The sequence below is a fragment of the Harpia harpyja genome, chromosome 7 (assembly GCF_026419915.1).
Source record: "Harpia harpyja isolate bHarHar1 chromosome 7, bHarHar1 primary haplotype, whole genome shotgun sequence".
NCBI classification, from domain to species: domain Eukaryota; kingdom Metazoa; phylum Chordata; class Aves; order Accipitriformes; family Accipitridae; genus Harpia; species Harpia harpyja.
Genome location: NC_068946.1, coordinates 55704444 through 55721912, shown reverse-complemented (window position 1 = coordinate 55721912; position 17469 = coordinate 55704444). Strand labels below are relative to the sequence as shown.

At 40.9% G+C, this 17469-nt stretch overlaps 1 protein-coding gene across 6 annotated transcripts in view; it reads left to right on the top strand.

Moving 5' to 3' along the window:
- Window positions 1-17469, top strand: part of CACNB4 (calcium voltage-gated channel auxiliary subunit beta 4) — a 111988-nt gene that overhangs the window by 62981 nt on the left and 31538 nt on the right. For all 6 annotated transcript variants that reach the window (XR_008235964.1, XR_008235963.1, XM_052792356.1 and 3 more), the window contains 2 exons: window positions 13206-13325; window positions 13671-13793. Coding sequence is in view for 4 of the 6 variants with exons in the window: in XM_052792356.1 (XP_052648316.1) it covers window positions 13206-13325; window positions 13671-13793 (243 nt within the window). In the remaining 2 variants the exon portion in view is untranslated. The remainder of the gene's footprint in view (window positions 1-13205; window positions 13326-13670; window positions 13794-17469) is intronic.

Sequence of the window (17469 nt, the reverse complement as noted above, 5' to 3'; positions counted from 1 at the left end):
TTACTTTTGCGTATTGATATTTCAGAAAGCTTCAAGCTGGATTAGCAGCCTAGTAGATTGATGGGAAACACTGTGCTTAAGTGCTCCACATGCCTGTTACTGTGTTTAGATTGTATTTTTAATCTATCTGCTTGGTAAATGTAAGCTAGGTAATAACAGCTGTGTTATTTTAAAAACACCTGCTTGTTCTGGCACAAGTGGGAAGTCTCTTGTCCCATTGCATGTGTACGTCCTTCAGTCCTCTTAGGGGTTCTTGTGTTGGGTGGTTGGTTTTGCTGCCTTTGTGGCTAGATACAGAGTTCTTCAGCAAAATTTTTGCCTTTATTCAGGCAAAAGAGGCTAGGGTGGGGTATTTTTAAAGCAGTGACTAGTATGTTTTGTTGTTACTCCCCTGTGGGCTTTTTATAAAGATCCAAGGACTAAAATCTCACAGAAGTCCTGTAGAGGCAAATAAAACAGTAGTGATCATCTCTAGAGATCATTGCTACAGAAGCATTGTTACTGGCCTATTGACAAACTTATGTTGTTAAAAAAAAACCCAACCCAAACCAGGCAAACGATGTTGGCCTTATCACCAGGTGGTTCATTGCCCCCATGAAGTCCCAAGGCGTGATTTTTGGGGTGATGCTTCCTCTGCCTGACTTCAAAAATGGTCCTAAACTTGTGACGATGATAACATACTCATTATTCAGTTCACTGTAAAAGAATAAATGCTCATTTATAGACGTGCCAGAAAACACATGATGGCCTCTATTCAAAGGTAAAATAAGTATATCTGAGAGCAGTCCCAGGACAGGGCATGAGCAAGCACAGCTTGGCACAGGGCAGCCCAGTTTTCGCAAGGGCGATGTGGTGATATGAGTGCACCAGGGAGAGAAAATAAAGCTAAGCTAGATGAAGACAAAAGAGAAGTGGGGATAAACTTCAACAGAGTGAAGTAGGAGGAGAAATGGGAGCTAATGCTTTTCCAGATCGCCAAGTTAGATGTCCATGATGCTGTAAAAAGGAACTAGATGTAGGTGTGATTTAAAAAAAAAAAAAAAAGGCAGTCCACCCATTTCAGCAAGAACGCTTCATCACAGCCAGCATAGGAAAGCACCCACAATATTTTCAGACCTGCTGCCTCTCTGTCCTGCATGTGTCTCCACTCCAGGACACTGCACTTGGAGCAAAAGATATCTCCAAGAATAATGTGGAGGAGGCGGGGGGAGAGACTGGGCGTTTAGGGAGTGACTTAGAAATACACCACATTATTTGAGGACTTTCTGGCTGAAGACTTTATGCTGTACGTCTGAGGAAACGTTGTGGTAGACCACATATGGTAAACACAGATGCTTGTGTAGTTGGCAGTATGATTAAGTTTAGTTTGGGGGCAATATTTGTCTCTTTTTTTTTTTTCCTGAAGACTTACAGAACATTCTCGACTTCCTAACATGTTATTGGGGACAGATGCAAAGCATCATCTTTCCAGGAGAGCTCATTTAGGATAACAGGTGCAATTTTATTAGCTGGTGTATTATTATCAGGTGTCATAAAACCCCATAGTAGTAGCTTCCCCAGAGCCTTGGGAAGATCATTCAATACTTTCAAGAGCCAAAGTAATTAGGAAAAATAAAGCAGTGTCTCTATACTGTTGCAGCTTTAGTTTGGTGCCTTTTATCACTGGAAAATACACCTTTTTTCCTCTCCTGGGTCTTCTGAATAGCTTTCATGAAAAAGAGGGACCAGCTGCAGAGATTGAAGCAAAATTCAGGCTAGAGGTGTTCAGCTGTTGATTCAATCACACTTCCAACTACAAGCAATTGGAATAAAACACAGATCAGAGCATTTCTAGACAGATCTTTGCTCTTTTATGGTTGAACAGAAAAATGGGAGGTTAAAAGGTTTGTGTATTGTTCAAATTCTGTGGTTCAGACATATTTTTGGAGAAAAACAGTCTGAGCCTGTAGCCATTTATCTGACCGTGATCCTCACCTTCAGTTTGCTTCGAGACTGCAGAATAAGTGCTTTAGGTGGTACGTTATGTGGGAAGATCTGAATTTAAACTCTTTTTTTGGGGGGGGGGGGGAATCCTCACCTCAAAATAAAAATTATTAATTTGGAGGGAGGGGTAGAAAAAGGATAAGGAGATATTCATGTCTGTCATTGTCCAGTTCTACTGTGAATGCCATAGGCAGACACATTGCAGATTCTGGCAGCCTCCCATTGCAAATATTTCAGGTTAGAGATGCCCAAGAGACAGTCTTGGTTTCTTTCCTTGGGGCAGAGTACTCCAAGGCTTAGTGCCAAGGGAGACCCAGCCAGACCTTGCCTTGGAGCCGAATGATTTAACTACAGTAAACCAGCAGCTGTGGCAGGAGGGACTCGTACTAGAACTTACTGTTGTTTCCCAGGATGGGTTTTAACTCCCAGCGAGGTACCACTGGGACACAACTCAGCCAAGTCCTCGCGCAGGTGCTTGTGAGGAACATGATGGGCTTTGCTGAGTAAGAGGGTGGATGTAGGCATGTGCTTAATTGCTTTGCTGAATAATAGGCCAAAATGATATAGCAGCTAAGAACCCTTCCTGTGATGGGGACCAGGTAACTGTTGGTACCCTCCGCTGTTCTATGTAGTTGTTGCCAGCTGGAGCAGTTTGATTAGTGCCACAATTCATTTAGTAACTTACTTATTACTAATACGTAAATGCATTTTTATGGTCAAGAGAATGGAAACACTGATGGACTAACTAATGAAACATTTCATCCATCTTTATACTTCAAGTAGTTTACGCTGTCCTTTTTGCCACTAAAACATCTAAGCTTTGTCTTGACTGGTTAGTGTTTGAGGTTCTGGCAAAGGCAAAATAACATTTGAGTTTACAGTTATTTATAACATAAGAAGTTACATCTGTCAAAATGTGAAAAGGAAGAGTTCAGAACAACTAATGTATTCAATGACCACTATCTTGGCCTTCTTTTCTAGTCTACATAGGTCTTCAAACTGTAGACCGTTTCCATATGTAACAACTAGTGAATGTGTATACCTGTAATGCATGTCAGGCAAAATCTTGTACATCTTGCATGTTCATTTGAACACTACAGAAAAAGATGTAGTATTTTGGCAGTAAATGTATATATTACCAGTACGTTTTTTTAAACCAAATTTCTTAGATGTTAAAACACAATCTGTGCTGAACTGAAGGCAGCTTGAGAAAGGAGATGTGACTGCAAGATTTTAAATTCGGTGAAAAAAGAAATCATGAAAAGAAATGTTAGAACAATTGCCCTATTTTCTAATAATTAGTATTCACAAAGAAAAAACATGTTCTAACTACCTAGTAATTTCCAAATTGCTGAGACACCTAATGAGTTGTCTTAAATAAATTTACCAAACATATAGAAGGAAATAATTACTGAGCATTTAAGTCTGAAATCACAACTCAATGCAAAATGGTTATGCAGCTGGCTTGTGTGTTTGTCAGTTATTCAGCAAGAAAATGATTTGGTTGGGAACTGAACCTTGTCCTGTTTGGACTTTCAGTGGCACATTCACATTGTCTCTTAGATGTGAATTTGTGAAAAAGTCCTACTAAAATGCTTACCTACAGCTCTACTGGACCTTGTTATTTAACATTACAACAGCTGTAACAGATTTTGTAGTTCTAGGGGGATATTAATAATTCTAGAGGATATTAAAAGCAAAAGAGGGGCTGGGCTTCTAGTGTAATCTCTGCACCTCATTCTGCAAAGCCTTTACACGTGGAAATAACCCCTTTGGTTTCCTTAGTGCAAAGGGTTGCTTGAGCTGCCTTGAGCTCCCACCAAAGTCTCACTCCAGTGCTTAGGATAGGACCTCTCTGCAGTATCTTACTGGGGTTGTTCTTGTAGCACACACCGATTTTTCTGGCTCCAACTTTGATTGCAGCACAGTAATTTTTTCATGCCAAATGAATAGACACCCACTGTTTTGTATTTGCCTCTTAATTACATCACCTGCCCAGTAATTAAATTTAGCTGCCCACCCTGCATGCTGAGACCAGGTGAGCACCAACTGTGGTCAACAGTAGTGGCCACTGTTATTTAAAATGTGGGAGTTTTTAAAGTCCACATGTTTTGGTTCCTGTTTTCCTGTAAAAATATGTTAGTACTTATCCTCTGTAACACCTGTCTTTATGGCATACTTACAGTAGTAACCTCTGTGAGTTAAACCTACATTTTCAGGCAGCGGGAACAATACAGATACTATGACTAGCTTGTGTAGAGGCTAATCTTGTGCAGAGGGACTGCACGATGCACATGGACCAGTGAGACGGTTTATGTTGGGTCTTAGATTGAACTGCATCTGCAAGGAGTAGGTCTTCTGTTTTAAAAAAAAAAAAAAAATCATTCCTTGAGCGCACATGGCATATGGCAGCATATGGCCCTGCAGCCAGCGCTGTGCCTATTTGTTCTCCTTTTGCTTTGTAAAGAACTTTGTCAAGTTTCTGGGAGCGTGTTAAGGAGGTACATAGCCTCATGTGCGATGCACATTGACCTCAATTCTCACTGAAAGTTGCAGAGGACTGAGGACACTCGGTCTTTTTTCAAGTTGAGGCTCTAGTTCTTGATGAATACATCTCATGTGAAAGGGATGTAGAGGATGGGCTAATGTAATGTTCCTGCTAATGAAATCAGTCTTCCTTCTCCGGGTAGCTACTTAGGTTTTTGGCTGCTTCCACATGTAGAGTGTAAAGAGACCTCAGCGCCAACCAGGGACAGAGCTATGGTCTGGAGTTAAATAGGCTTTAGGATTTATCTTTTGTTTCTGAGCAGTGCTGACGTCCCGAATCACAGTGAAGTTTGAGCAGGCTGTCATTGCTCATTATTGAAGGTGGGAGCGTAAATGATTACAGGGGTTTTATTATTCTTTTTAAAGTGAATGAATGAATAGAACAATGACTGCAATGGAAAAGAAGTGACAAAGCAACGAAGAAAAACAATCTAATAATAGTAATAATAACAATAAACAGATCTTGAGTTGCTTAAACCTTGCAATATATGGCAAATAGAAAGGGCCACCTCTCTGACGGGGTTATATTGAACTTTGCCTGCGTTTGCTGTTCTGGTAGTAAAAGAGAGTCTTATTACTTCCATGCACATACATGCCAATTTCCGAAGTATTGTATATAAGCAGTTTTACAGACCTGTATCACAATGTAACTTAAATAAATAATTGTCTCTAAATACATATTCTGAAAAATAGCCAGCAATTTTTGTTGTATGGAGACCATTACTCTTGCGGACAAGACATCGTTGCCAAAGACGGGCTTTGCCTGCGTAGGTTGGTGCTGTGGCTAAGAGGGGACTGTGAGCAGGCAGAGACAGCAGCTCCTGGCTTGCACAAGATGTTTGTTTCTTTGAGCTGAGCTTTGGCCTGCTCTTCTGGCCAGGAGCAGTGGGCTCAGCACAGAGTACTCTGCACCAGGGGTTATGAGATCTCAGCTTTCTGTCCTGGTTTGGGAGGATGAAATCTTGGGATTTCATCGATGCGGCAGGGAGAATGCTTCCTGCCTGCTTTTGTACAAAATGCTGTTGGTTACAGTACTCGTGCAGATAACTTGTTACCACGAGACATACTGAATGCAGCTAGAACAAAAATGGTACTGGTTTGGAATGAGCCCTTCCCTCTTTTGCTGCTCAGATAAACTGAGTAATCGTGCCTGGTGTGGATTGGAATATGGTCTGGCTTGAGAGCAAGGGTCACATTGCTGTTTTCTATGTTTCGGCCTAAGACTGAATTTCTTGGGAAATTATCAAACTGTCTGGAAGCAGCCCCTTCTGGTAGCAGCCTAGCTGTGAGTGATAACCCTGTGGCATCCTAGCCCCCCACCAGCCCCTTCCAGGAGCACTGTATTTCATGTGCAGGTCTCTGATCAGAGGTTTTGGCAACTGGAGGAACCACAGCTAAAGTGCCCAGTTAATCATGAATAGCTCTATTCAATGGGAAGAAATGCTTTCTGATTCTTGCAAACCAAAGATCCAAAAAAATTTAAGCCCCATGATAGTATGTATTTAATCCAGCCAAACTGACTAGTAGTGGCCAGTCTCTCCATGATTCTGTGTCTCAGCTGAGAAATGAAATTTCAGCTTCTCTGCATGCAAGTTTAGTGTTTCCTGGCAGTGCTGTAATAACAGCTCCAGTCCGAAATGTGGTACTTCCCTGCTTTTGTGGCAATTGGAGGTAGGGGAGAGATCCGTAAGTTAGTCTCCAGCTTTATATAAGGACATTTGAACGAGCTGGATATTAAAGGACACATCAAGATTGCACCCAGAAGTCTACTTTTGATGCTTTGATTCCTGGTAACATAGTTCATTAAAAAAAAACAGCAACAGAACCACTGCAGCAAGCCAAATCCACTGTATTGTCCCTCTCCTCCAGGGTACACAAGAGTCTGCAGTTCCTCCCAACCTGTGCGGTTCTGATTCTGCCATACAGTGTCAACATAACACAGCAGAATCAACATGGAACAAATTGCAACCTAAGACAAGTTTCCATATTTGTATATCCATCTGTAAATGTGATTTTTTTTCTTTTACTAATTATTATGTAAGTTGCAGGCTTCCTGTGCAGCAGGGCTTCAGTGCACTAGCCCTCAGTTGGGATTTTGCTAGCTGACCCCAACCTTGCAGAGACAGGAATGTGACAACGCAGGCTAAGCGTGAAAAACAGCATGTAGGAGAAAGTCAGCATTGTGCTTTACAAGGCCATCTTGGTCTGTTTTCCAGTATAAAACAGCTAAACAATGATGAGCAATCTTGTTTTGTACGATATTGGTCTCTTAAACCTCCATTGTGCTGTATGTGTGCTCACACACTTGGATGCGTGCTAGAAAATTTTTAGTTGAGGTTCTGACCAGTTTAAAAGCATTAGAGTGACCTCTGGTTCAGTTCTCTGCTCTGCTGTGTAACCTCCGTGTTCAGCATCAGGACAGGATCTTTAGGATTTTGGGGGCCTTTGTATACTGTGTCTTGCTGGAGGTGAAACTGCCTTGAGCATCCAAAAACCTGTAGGGAAGCTTGAAGGTACCAAGTGGGATTCCTGTTGTGGGGAGGAACTAAGAGGAGGCACAGGACGAGAGACAGGCAGGGGTGAGGACAGGATGGGACAGGAGTCATCTTTTTTCCCCCGAAGTATTTCATGCTGTCCCTAGCTCTGCTATTAGTCAAACTCTGGCAAACCATTCAAAATAATTGGCTGCCTCAAGGTGTGCTGCCAGTCCTGATACTTTGTCATTTTAAAGTGCTATGGATTTTCAAAGTGAACTCTCTGTTATTGCAAAGACATTTTTCATGTTCTCAGCTGAAAACAACGCGTGTGTATGAATGCAGGTATGAGGGCTTTCCTCTTCAGTGGCATGCATGCCTTATTAAGCATAGTGATTGCCATGTGTGCTCAATGTCTGCTTATTCCTGGATAGAGAGATGTGCTCAGAATGCCCATAGCTAGTTCTTCTGTAGGAGGAGGATGCCTACAATTAGACAATGCTGCCCTGTTGTCTTGCTTAATGGATAAGGCAGAAGCTTTTTCTCTGAGCAGGGTATGTTTTCAGAAATGCTTTCTGGGTTGTGATGGACTCTGCAGCACCCTAAATCTTTTCAAAAGAGACTGCATGTCATCTGGCTTATTGAAGCTCCTAATGGATTGATGCTTTAATTGCACAAGCTATATGACAGAGTATTACAAATTATGGCTGGATAGAGGGCAATTCAGATCTGTATATTTATGGCAGTTGGAAAAAAAATTATTTGCAGCCTCACTGAAGTCTCTATTTTTTTCCCCCTTCTGAAACTGTAACAGCTAAAGGTTGGTATTTTGTTCTGCTCTTTTCTTCAGCAAGCAGGAAGGCTGGACGTGGCTGGCTGTTGTTTGGGGTGTCCAGTAAGAGGATGCATGTGAACTTTTTCTCCCTAAACAGGCTGGGCCATAGAAACACCATGTTTGCAAGGAATATTGCGTTACCCTTTCCAGTCATCCAGCCATCTCGGCACGTTATCTTTCAGCAGTCTCAAGTGTAAGACCAGCCAGTGAGCAAGAGGGACTGATGATTTACCATTATTTTGTAGTTGCTGAATAAACAGACCTACTGTTCTTTCTTCTTTACCCTTTTTCCCTAGAATTTTTGGGTTTGCTTCAAACCTCAGTGTTTTTATCAGAGCTGAATTATACTAATTGATGAGAGAGGAAAATGAGTGAGGGAGAAAATAAATAATAAATTGCAAGAAAAATAAATTCACAGAAGCCCAAAGTAAAAAGGCTGTGAAATAAGAAACGAGTCTTTCATTGCCTTGAATAATATAATTATCTAGCAAAGCCTGTTGCCTTCAAAATTGTCAAATCTGGTGTGCACTTGAACTCATTGCATATGCTCCCACTTAACAAAGTTCCTCTGTCTCCCAGAGGGTTGTGAGGTTGAGGTTGGGTAACATGTAGCATGCTAATTGGTCCTTGAATATTATGTGCAAATGTCAAACTGTGGACATATGCGATAGGTCCTAAATTATCAGCTTGCTGCTCTAAGCAATATGAAAATAAAGAAATTAAAGGGTCTCTTTGATAAAGTTTTGGTGTACAGAAAAAGGTGGGGAATGCCTTCTTTCTTCTTTCTTCTCCTCTCACTTCCCTAAGACTACTAACGTAATTTGGTTTTTCAGTGTGTGGTCGGGAAGTCAGTTATACGTTCCCAGCTGTGACGAGAGCATGGATGCATCATAGTATTTAGTATCATCACATCTATTGCAGTTTCAACAACTAAGAGCTGTCAGTCCAGAACTTCATTGCACTTGGTGCTGTACAGGCATGAGTGTTTGTGTTGGTTTGTTGCACAGTGTTCTGTCAATATTGCACAATATTGCTGTCAATATTCTGATCTTCAATCAAAAATTTTAAACAGAACCGAAAATTAAATACAAGAACTGATGCTTTTGTCTGTGCACGGTTTTAAAAAATAGTCAAAAGCTGGACTTCTGAGGGTAACAAGGGTTATTTTTAATTTATGGACTGCTTGGGTTGTAGTAGTTCCTGGAAGCCTTAGTCAGATTCTGAGTCCTGTTTTGTGAGTAGAAGTCACTGCTGCCAGGAGTCCAGTGTAACTACAAATGCATCTTGGCTGGTGAATGCAGAGCGCAGAAATCAAGGGTGGTGTTAACAGAAGCATGAGAGATGACTGGGAAGTCAGTGAGATGACTTGCAAGGGTAAATGTGCATACCCGATAGGATGGTGTAGTCTTGCTCAGTGTGGGGCAGTGATGGAGCTGAGAAAAGTAAACCTTAATCTTGTTTGGTCTTCTGCTCTGACCGAATGTGGATACTCACGTTCCTTGGCCCATGCTTACGGTACGTTACAGAACACCAATTTTCATTACTTACCTTGGACTGCTTTTTCTGTCCATCTTGCCGCTATTTGCAGAATTGTGCCTTGTTTTCAGTGTGATGCTGCAGTTCAGCATCATGTGAGTCACAGTCCTGGGGCTGCATCTTTCAGATAAGCCACTTGCTATTTGGCATAACTTGCAAGAGAAGGATCATGCAGATGTGATTGTACCAATCCATATCATTTGGCATACAGGCAGTGATTAGCGTTGAAGAGCAGCCTGGGGTAGCCTTGCGATATCAGCTGCTTTGGTTAAGACTACTTTGTTCTGACAGCATTAAATAGGTCAGTGCTCAAACATATACTACTAAAAGCCAGTATGGGAAACTGTGCATCCAGCATAGGTATCTATTTCTATTAAATTGCCTTACAGAGCTACACGGAATCCTATCCAGAGGACTTGAATAAATATATAGATGTGAGCCTGTGCACTTTTTGTTCACCATTTCCCCACACAGATGATTTCTGCAATCCACCTACGTGTGTGATGCTGATATCTGTCCTGTCAGTGATGTGTTCTGTGCCTTATTCTCATACACTTTTCAGTACATAGAAAATTAAGGGGGAAATGACATGGTCAGAGAGCACATGGGTGAGGAACAGTGTCTGCTACTCTTGTGACAGCAGTAGTGGCTTTGTCTCAGGCTTCAGGCATGCCAGGATGTGGTACGTTCCTGTTGCAGTGTATTATGCCAGGTAGGACTAAAATCTTGGAAAGAAGCCCATTCCTGCTGCAGTGTAGTATTTGTATTTATTATCATGCCTTTTGATTTATTATTTGGAGAGTGTGATTATTTTTCCTTCTTCCTTTCTGCTGCTATTGAAGCTTTGTTGTCTGTAAGTAAAAAAATGTGATGATCAGCAGCTATAAAGGATTTTGTATCTTCAGGGTGTATCTTTAGTGGACAGTAAACGATAAGCTGTTCTTCTCTACCACAAAGTTGGTCTGCCTTTGCAATTCCTGGTCTGGTTTTTTTTGTTGTTGTGGGTTTGGGGTGTTTTTTGTGTTGGCTGGTTTTTGGTTTTTTTTTCTTTTTTTTCCATTGCTTTGAACAATGCAGGCTCTGGTGTGGAGAACAGGCTATAATTTTAGGACTAGAATATTTGACCATATAAATTCAGTCTCCCACTGATAGGCTTCCCCTTCAGTTGCTGAACAGAGATGTAGGTTGGAACAGTAGGCTAGGCAGGAGGTTTCTTGCTACCCATTTCACCTAGGTGTGATGAGTTGGCATACTTTGCACTCTCACTTCTGATCAGGGAAGAAATGTTCTTATGCCGCTGTTGGTGGTGCATTTGGTAGCTGAAGTTTTAATCTTGCCCCCAAGATGGGGAGAGAGGAATAACTGGCAGCCACTGAGCAGCCCGGGAGGTGTCTTGGTGCACATCTAGCCAAGTGCTGCGGCTGGTGAGTTCCCTGGTCTCTGCTACATCCCGAAGGAAGCAGAAGGAAGAGCAGCATGCCTAGCTTCTGAGCTAGGAAAAAGCTTGTGCTGCTGCCAGCAGCTAATGCTGGTTTTCAGCCTGTTGGTGTTAGACTTGTTCCAGCTCAGGACCCCAAACGCGTGTGTTTTTGCGGACACCCGGCTGCTGAGAGGCACGCTGCCCTTTTCCAGCTCACCTTGGTGCGTGGGGTGCAGGGTGGCCAGCTGTCCTGGGAAGGGATTTTTCTGGTCCGTTAAGATCATAGTTGCGTGTTAGCTCATGTTAGGCAAATCCTGTTCTTGACATAGAGGAAATCTGCTCTCCCTAGTGACAGTACCATATTTATGGCCAAGTTATGAGTATGTGGCAAGAAGAGAGCATATGCTCATCAGTGGTTCATTGCCAGAAGTCTTCTAATGGATATGTATTCACATCAATATTTAAGAGTATGTTAGTTTACATGGAGAGTCAGAACATTGACTTCTATGGTAGATTACATATAATATGTGTTCCTGTGCTGCAGGACGTAAATCAGTTTAAGGAAAAAAAAAATTGAAAGACATAATGCTGTAGAATGGCTCTTTTGCAACACCTATAGAGTTACAGATTTTGGAGCTCTATAGAGATACAAATACATAGATATATATGATACATGTCTTCAATTTGTTGCTAGAAATGTGATGACTTAGAAATCATTTGTTACACTGGTTATATAATACAATACACCATATGTAGTCCAGCACATTACTCCTTTCCCTTATTTATAAACAGAAACAGTGTCTCTTAGCAGTGGTCATACATTGCCATATATTCCTCCTACTGAGTACAGTACTGGGGCCGGATCTGCAGCTCTGCATTAACCTGATCCTTTTGAAGTTCTGTTTTTTTATGATAGTGGTTTTGTGTAGTTATTTTTCCTAAGACATGCAAAATATGTAGGTTAAAAAGTTAGACTACAATGCAAACTCTGTGCAGCTCTTTATGCTAAACTTCATATACTGACTTTTACAGCAGCCATTACCAGCCCAGCTGAGTGCTGTGATACAGAACCTGGGGACTGTGTGATTGCTGCATGTCACCTGCTGCCAGTGCAGAGCGTCGGGCTGGGGAGGGTGAAACGCAGATGTCTCCCAAGCTGGGAGCAGACTAACGACCCAAACATGAATTAGTCAAGTGCTCTATGGAACAGAACAGGATTCTGCAAGGCTGGAGTCTGGCTTAAGCAAAGGCCATCATTCACCAGACAGACATATTAATTTATTAGTAAAAATTCAGTTTGCTTGGGGAATGGCTCAATAAGGGACATATATTTCCTGTTTAACATTTACCTTGAGTGGAAATTTAGACCTACACTTGAGGATTTTGAGATCTTTGCAGGAGTTTCCACCTATAGTGAAAATTTACCTTTTGTATGAATGCCCAGTCGTACACACCTCTGTCAGTGGTGCTCCTTGAAGTCTAGGTTCCAGTCCTAGACTTGCTAGGCTTCTGGGTCAAGTATGTGCTTGAGGTTTTGGAGAGAGGGGGATTGGTATTTCAGATTCATCATGAGTAAACATTCCCTTTGCCGTACCTTACCTTTTTTGCAAGATTAACCCCCTGTCTTTTAGTTGGCTCCACACAAACATAAAGATAAGCAGTGTAGGATGCTGGAGTCAGGTTGCTTTATAAAAAAAAGAGAGAAGCCACTGCATACTTCAGATGTTGCCAGGTGTCCTGAATAATGTCCCAGACAAAAAAAAAAATCTAACTGTGGTGGTACCTTATTTCCTCCCTTATAGGCTGTTGCATTCTGCTGCTGCTTGTATGTGCTATTTTCATTTCATATCATTGTGTAGCTTTTGTGTCGCCCTGTTGAGTAGCTTTTAATAATGTGACTTTTGCCACTTCTTCCCTCTTGAAGCACAGAGCAAAGCTTTATGTGAGTGGCACCCACAGCAGGGAGGGAAGTACTTACACAATGGTAGTGTATTTACGGGGAGGGGTGATTCTAACCAACTTTATAATACCTTAATTATATTTGATGTGACCTAGCCCTGGACAATCTTGAATCTAAGGTTGTCAAACAGGATTTAAACATTATAAAGATTGCTGGACAGTGCCCACAACTGAGCTGTATTTCACTGTGTCAGTAAGAAAGTGAAGAGATTCTTTGAGAGTGGAGAGAGAGGTTTTTCTTGGGATTTTTGTCTTTGGCTTAGTGCACCTGATCAGTAAAGCCAGGTTATTTCTCTGCTAAATTCTGCAGATTTTTTGTGCTAGCAACAATATGTAAAACCCACTCAAAGAAATTAGGAAACAAATATTTGTAAAGTATTTTATGAATCTGACTGGGAGGGGGTTTCTATTTCTTACATACGTTTTCTTAGTGACATGAATTTAATTTCAGGGCTCAGCAGATTCGTACACAAGCAGACCTTCAGACTCTGATGTCTCTTTGGAAGAAGATAGGGAAGCAATCCGCCAAGAAAGAGAACAACAAGCTGCTATACAACTTGAAAGGGCGAAGGTGTGTTCTTTTCAACTTCAATAATAACTAAGTTACGTGGCATTTATCTTTTGCCTAGTGTTAAAATTCATACTGTTGGTTTATAATGATGATGCTATCTTTTGAAGTAGTTTGGCAATTGAGTCAAGTTTTCTGCAGACAAGATGTTCGGGGGAATATAGTGTAAATATTCTTGTATAAATGGGGATCTTCTCTGGCGAGCTGAACTCTGCTGGCATGTGTGAAATTATTAGGTCTGAATTTTGATGTATTTGTCAAATGTCCTCTGCTAGGTTTTTGGTAATTCGATACAATTCTTGATTCAGAAAAGTTTCCACTGTTTGTGATGTGTGTTTCTATTTGTAGTCCAAACCAGTAGCATTTGCTGTTAAGACTAATGTGAGTTACTGTGGCGCTCTGGATGAAGATGTTCCTGTCCCAAGCACTGCCATCTCTTTTGATGCCAAGGACTTCCTACACATTAAAGAGGTAAAACCAAGAAGTAGTAAAAGGGAATGTGAAAGGCAATCTTTTTATATGCCAAGGACTACAATTTGAAAAGTTGGGGCTGAGTTATACCAGATTAAAAAGAGAGCCAAGAGCTGAGTGGAGGCAGGAGAGCATAGCACATCTGTCTGATTAGTGATGATGTGGTGGTACTTCAGCCTTTTTAGAGTTCCAGCACTGTGGGATGGTTATCTTGCACTTTTTTAATGCTTGATGTTGCTGAGTTGTTGTTGGATTTTCATGTCACAGGTAGGAAATGACATCTTGTTATATTTTAAATACCCTTCAACATTGTAGATCCAGATTATTTTCATCAAATGAAGTTTGTGATGCATCAGAGATTATGTAATAGAAAGGCATTCTGTTGATCAGAAAGTGGAGTAGCACTAGGTGACACCAGGTCTTAATAAAGCACCAGATAGGCTTGTAAGGGAGGAAATAAAACTTAGAATAATGCAATAAGAAAAGAAAATATTGAAGAGGACAGGTACAAAAATAAGGAAGAAGGAATGGGAATAAATGGGCCCTGAGTATAACTTAGGTAGAGAAAAACAAATTTTATTGCATGTTGAGCATATTTTCTGCAATTCTTTATCTGAAGTGAGCCCTCCAAATTTGCATAACCCCCTGTTTTGTAGATTTGTACATAGGCTTGCAGCTTGCAAAAACATTTTTTTTATCTCTGCATTCTGGGTTTATTTTAGGGTGTTGAGTACTCATTTGTCCCTTTCTTTGAATGTGTCTGTCATCGCTTCAGAGCACTGATGTCCCTTAGACTGAGCACATTTAGGAGGAAAACACTTGCTTCTGCACCTCTAGAGGCAGAGGTTGGTGGTAGAGCAGGGGTTTTTGCTTTAGGTTCTTTCTCCCTGAGAAGGACACAGGAAGGCAGTTGATTCCCTTGTTCCATTTTCTCAATTTGCTGCAAACAGATGGAAATTTGATTTGGATTTTTTTGTTTCTTTTGTGTGTTTTTTTTTTTTTAATATTTGTGTGGAACTACTTAAATCCCTGCTGAGGAAGTGGAGCACTGAATCTGAATCTGCCTGTCTCTTCATGCAGAATTGATTGCCCCTCCTCGTAGTTCCCCAAGAATGTGTTCTGTTCTGTCTAGCACCACACCTGAACTCCCTTGATGTATGCCACTTTCTAAACCTGCTTCCCATCAGGAGAATGTCCTTTGCTAGCACTCGGAGTTGAATGCAGACAGGTGCATCCATTACAGCACTCAGATCACTTTCTCAGCTGCCTTCCCCGATGTTTTCCCACCCACACCAGAAATGTACCCTACCTGACGTACTATCTTTCTAGTGTACATTGTCCTGTGTAACCGTTCAGATAACTCAATACATCACCATTAAAACAAGTATTTGATCTTGGTTTTCCTAGGATGTGGCTACCTTTATTGTCAGGCCAGTGATTGAATTTAATTTACTAAGCTCCTATTGTGCTGCCCTGTACATTTTTCCAGAAAAGCGTCCCAAGTCCATGTCTTGGCATTCTGTGTGTTTTCTTCCAAGATTTAAAAGGCCAGGATTGCATTGCCACTAAACTGTAAGCCATCTGGCTTACTGGTATTTGTCAGCTCTGCTAAGGGTTTAGCATAGTTTCTTTGTTAACACTGAAACCTTCAGCTTGCCTGAAGCTATGGCTGTAACTCAGTAGGATTTCAGGAATGGTTCCCCATGCTGGAGTCTAGCTGCATGGAAGAAGGCTTTGCAGAATTTGTCTTTCAATGATCTGGCAGGCTTGCTTGGACTAGAACAAGCATGGTTCCAGATTTTAGAATAATGCTAAACTAGGTGAGAAGTAAGGTCACCCTGCTGACAGCATGAAACATCAGCAGTAACTGATGAGTTGCTATATTGAGAATGTGTCCTGTATGTCTCATCTGTCTCCTACAAGACTGTATGTGCTTACTTAAAAGATGAAGTGGCAACAATTACTGACAATGCAGAAGAAATCATGGGCATGGCAACCAATAGGAATGAACTGTAGTCCTCCCACATGCTGAATGTGAAGAATAACATATGGGAGGTAATGACCTAATGCAAATAGCCTGTATTCCTTGCTGCATCGTTATCATTTGTATTGTGCAGATATTCTCAGCATAACGCTGATTCTGATCTCATGTCTAGAGGCATCACTCAGAGGTCCGTGACCTGCTAATGGAAGAAAGATTCCCATGTTCAAGCTGTACATTTAGAACCAAAAAAAGAATGGGTAATGCTCATGGGACTCAGGTTTTACAGTGGTTTAAATCCATTGATTGATTTCACTGATTTACAACAGCAGAATGCAAGATTTTCAAGTATTTGTCTATTTTAAAGAATGTAAATAGTTCTGTCCACTTAAGCAGAAGCAACATATTTAAAATTAAGCTTTGCTTACTGACATTGTCTGAATCAGGGTCATAACAGCATGAAGAATAAATAGTTTAAAAGTTGAAATGATAAAGTAATGGAACCTCTTGCATAAATAACAGCTATATAAAGAAGACAGGTTTTCAAGATGAGGGTGTAAGGATTGTATTTCCTTAGCTGTGTATGTGTGTGTGTGTGTGTATGGTTTAATAAAAAGGCTAATTTATTTTTCAAAGATGTTGAGGCTCTGTATGTTTCAGAGACTTCAGTTAGGCACTGTTGTACCTTTGACAACTAGGACACAGTATTTATGTGTTTCTGCAAGAACTTAAGTGTTTGAGAATGTGGGGCCAAGAGAACTGATCATTTTTAAGACGAGACTTCTGTGATAACTTTTTCCTCAAGGCATGCGAACAAAATTGGTATACTCATGCTGGTCTTAATGACTTGAAAGTCGGTTGTGAAAAGTAATGTTTGTTTTGAGCACTGAGGTGCCTAATGAACCATAGCACAGTATAAGGTTTTCAGATATTTTTCTTCAAAAGTGCTGCTGGCAGCCAGCTACAACAAATCCTTTTGCACTGTGACATCCACTATGATACTGCTTTTCATCTTTCCATCGTTAAAGTTAGGCCAGACTTTCAGTAATACAGAAAAACATATGTTACTAAAGGTTAATGATAAAATTAAATGTTATACTTTCAGGTATATATTAAAATTTCTTCCTAAGGCTGAATTTTTCTTCAACTGTCATAAATTTAAAAGCGTATGCCTCCAAACAGTTTAGCTCTTTCTAGGCAGGGGCACTATAAAAGCCTCATTTGTAGAGAGGTGTCACAACTTTGGTTAGAGCTCTACCATAGCATTAACCAGGTACGAGTTTGGTTTGTTGCTGGAGTTGGTAAGTTTTCTGTGTTGTCTTGGATAGGTTGGTCTTTCTTTATTTTGGTTTCTAGAATGGTGTTTGCAGAGCTTTTCCACCACACAAAGTTTTTGCAAAGGGATAACATGTTAATAAGATCCGTAAAAGTACCTGGAAAGGAGGAAGGAAAAATGGCGGTGGTGGTCTTTGGTGTAGACCATTAAGTTTTACAAGGAACCAATAACGATGGTTTTGATGGTAATCTAAAGGTGTATTTTTATGTTTGACTGATTTATATGGCTGCTGTGAGGTAGTTTGGTGGCCTTGGTTCGCCAGAAATTGGTTCTCATTAAACCACCATCACACTCAGCACCTTATTTGGTGACGTGAAAGGAAAAGTCACAGCAGGATGTGTTGGGGCAGTTAAGAGATA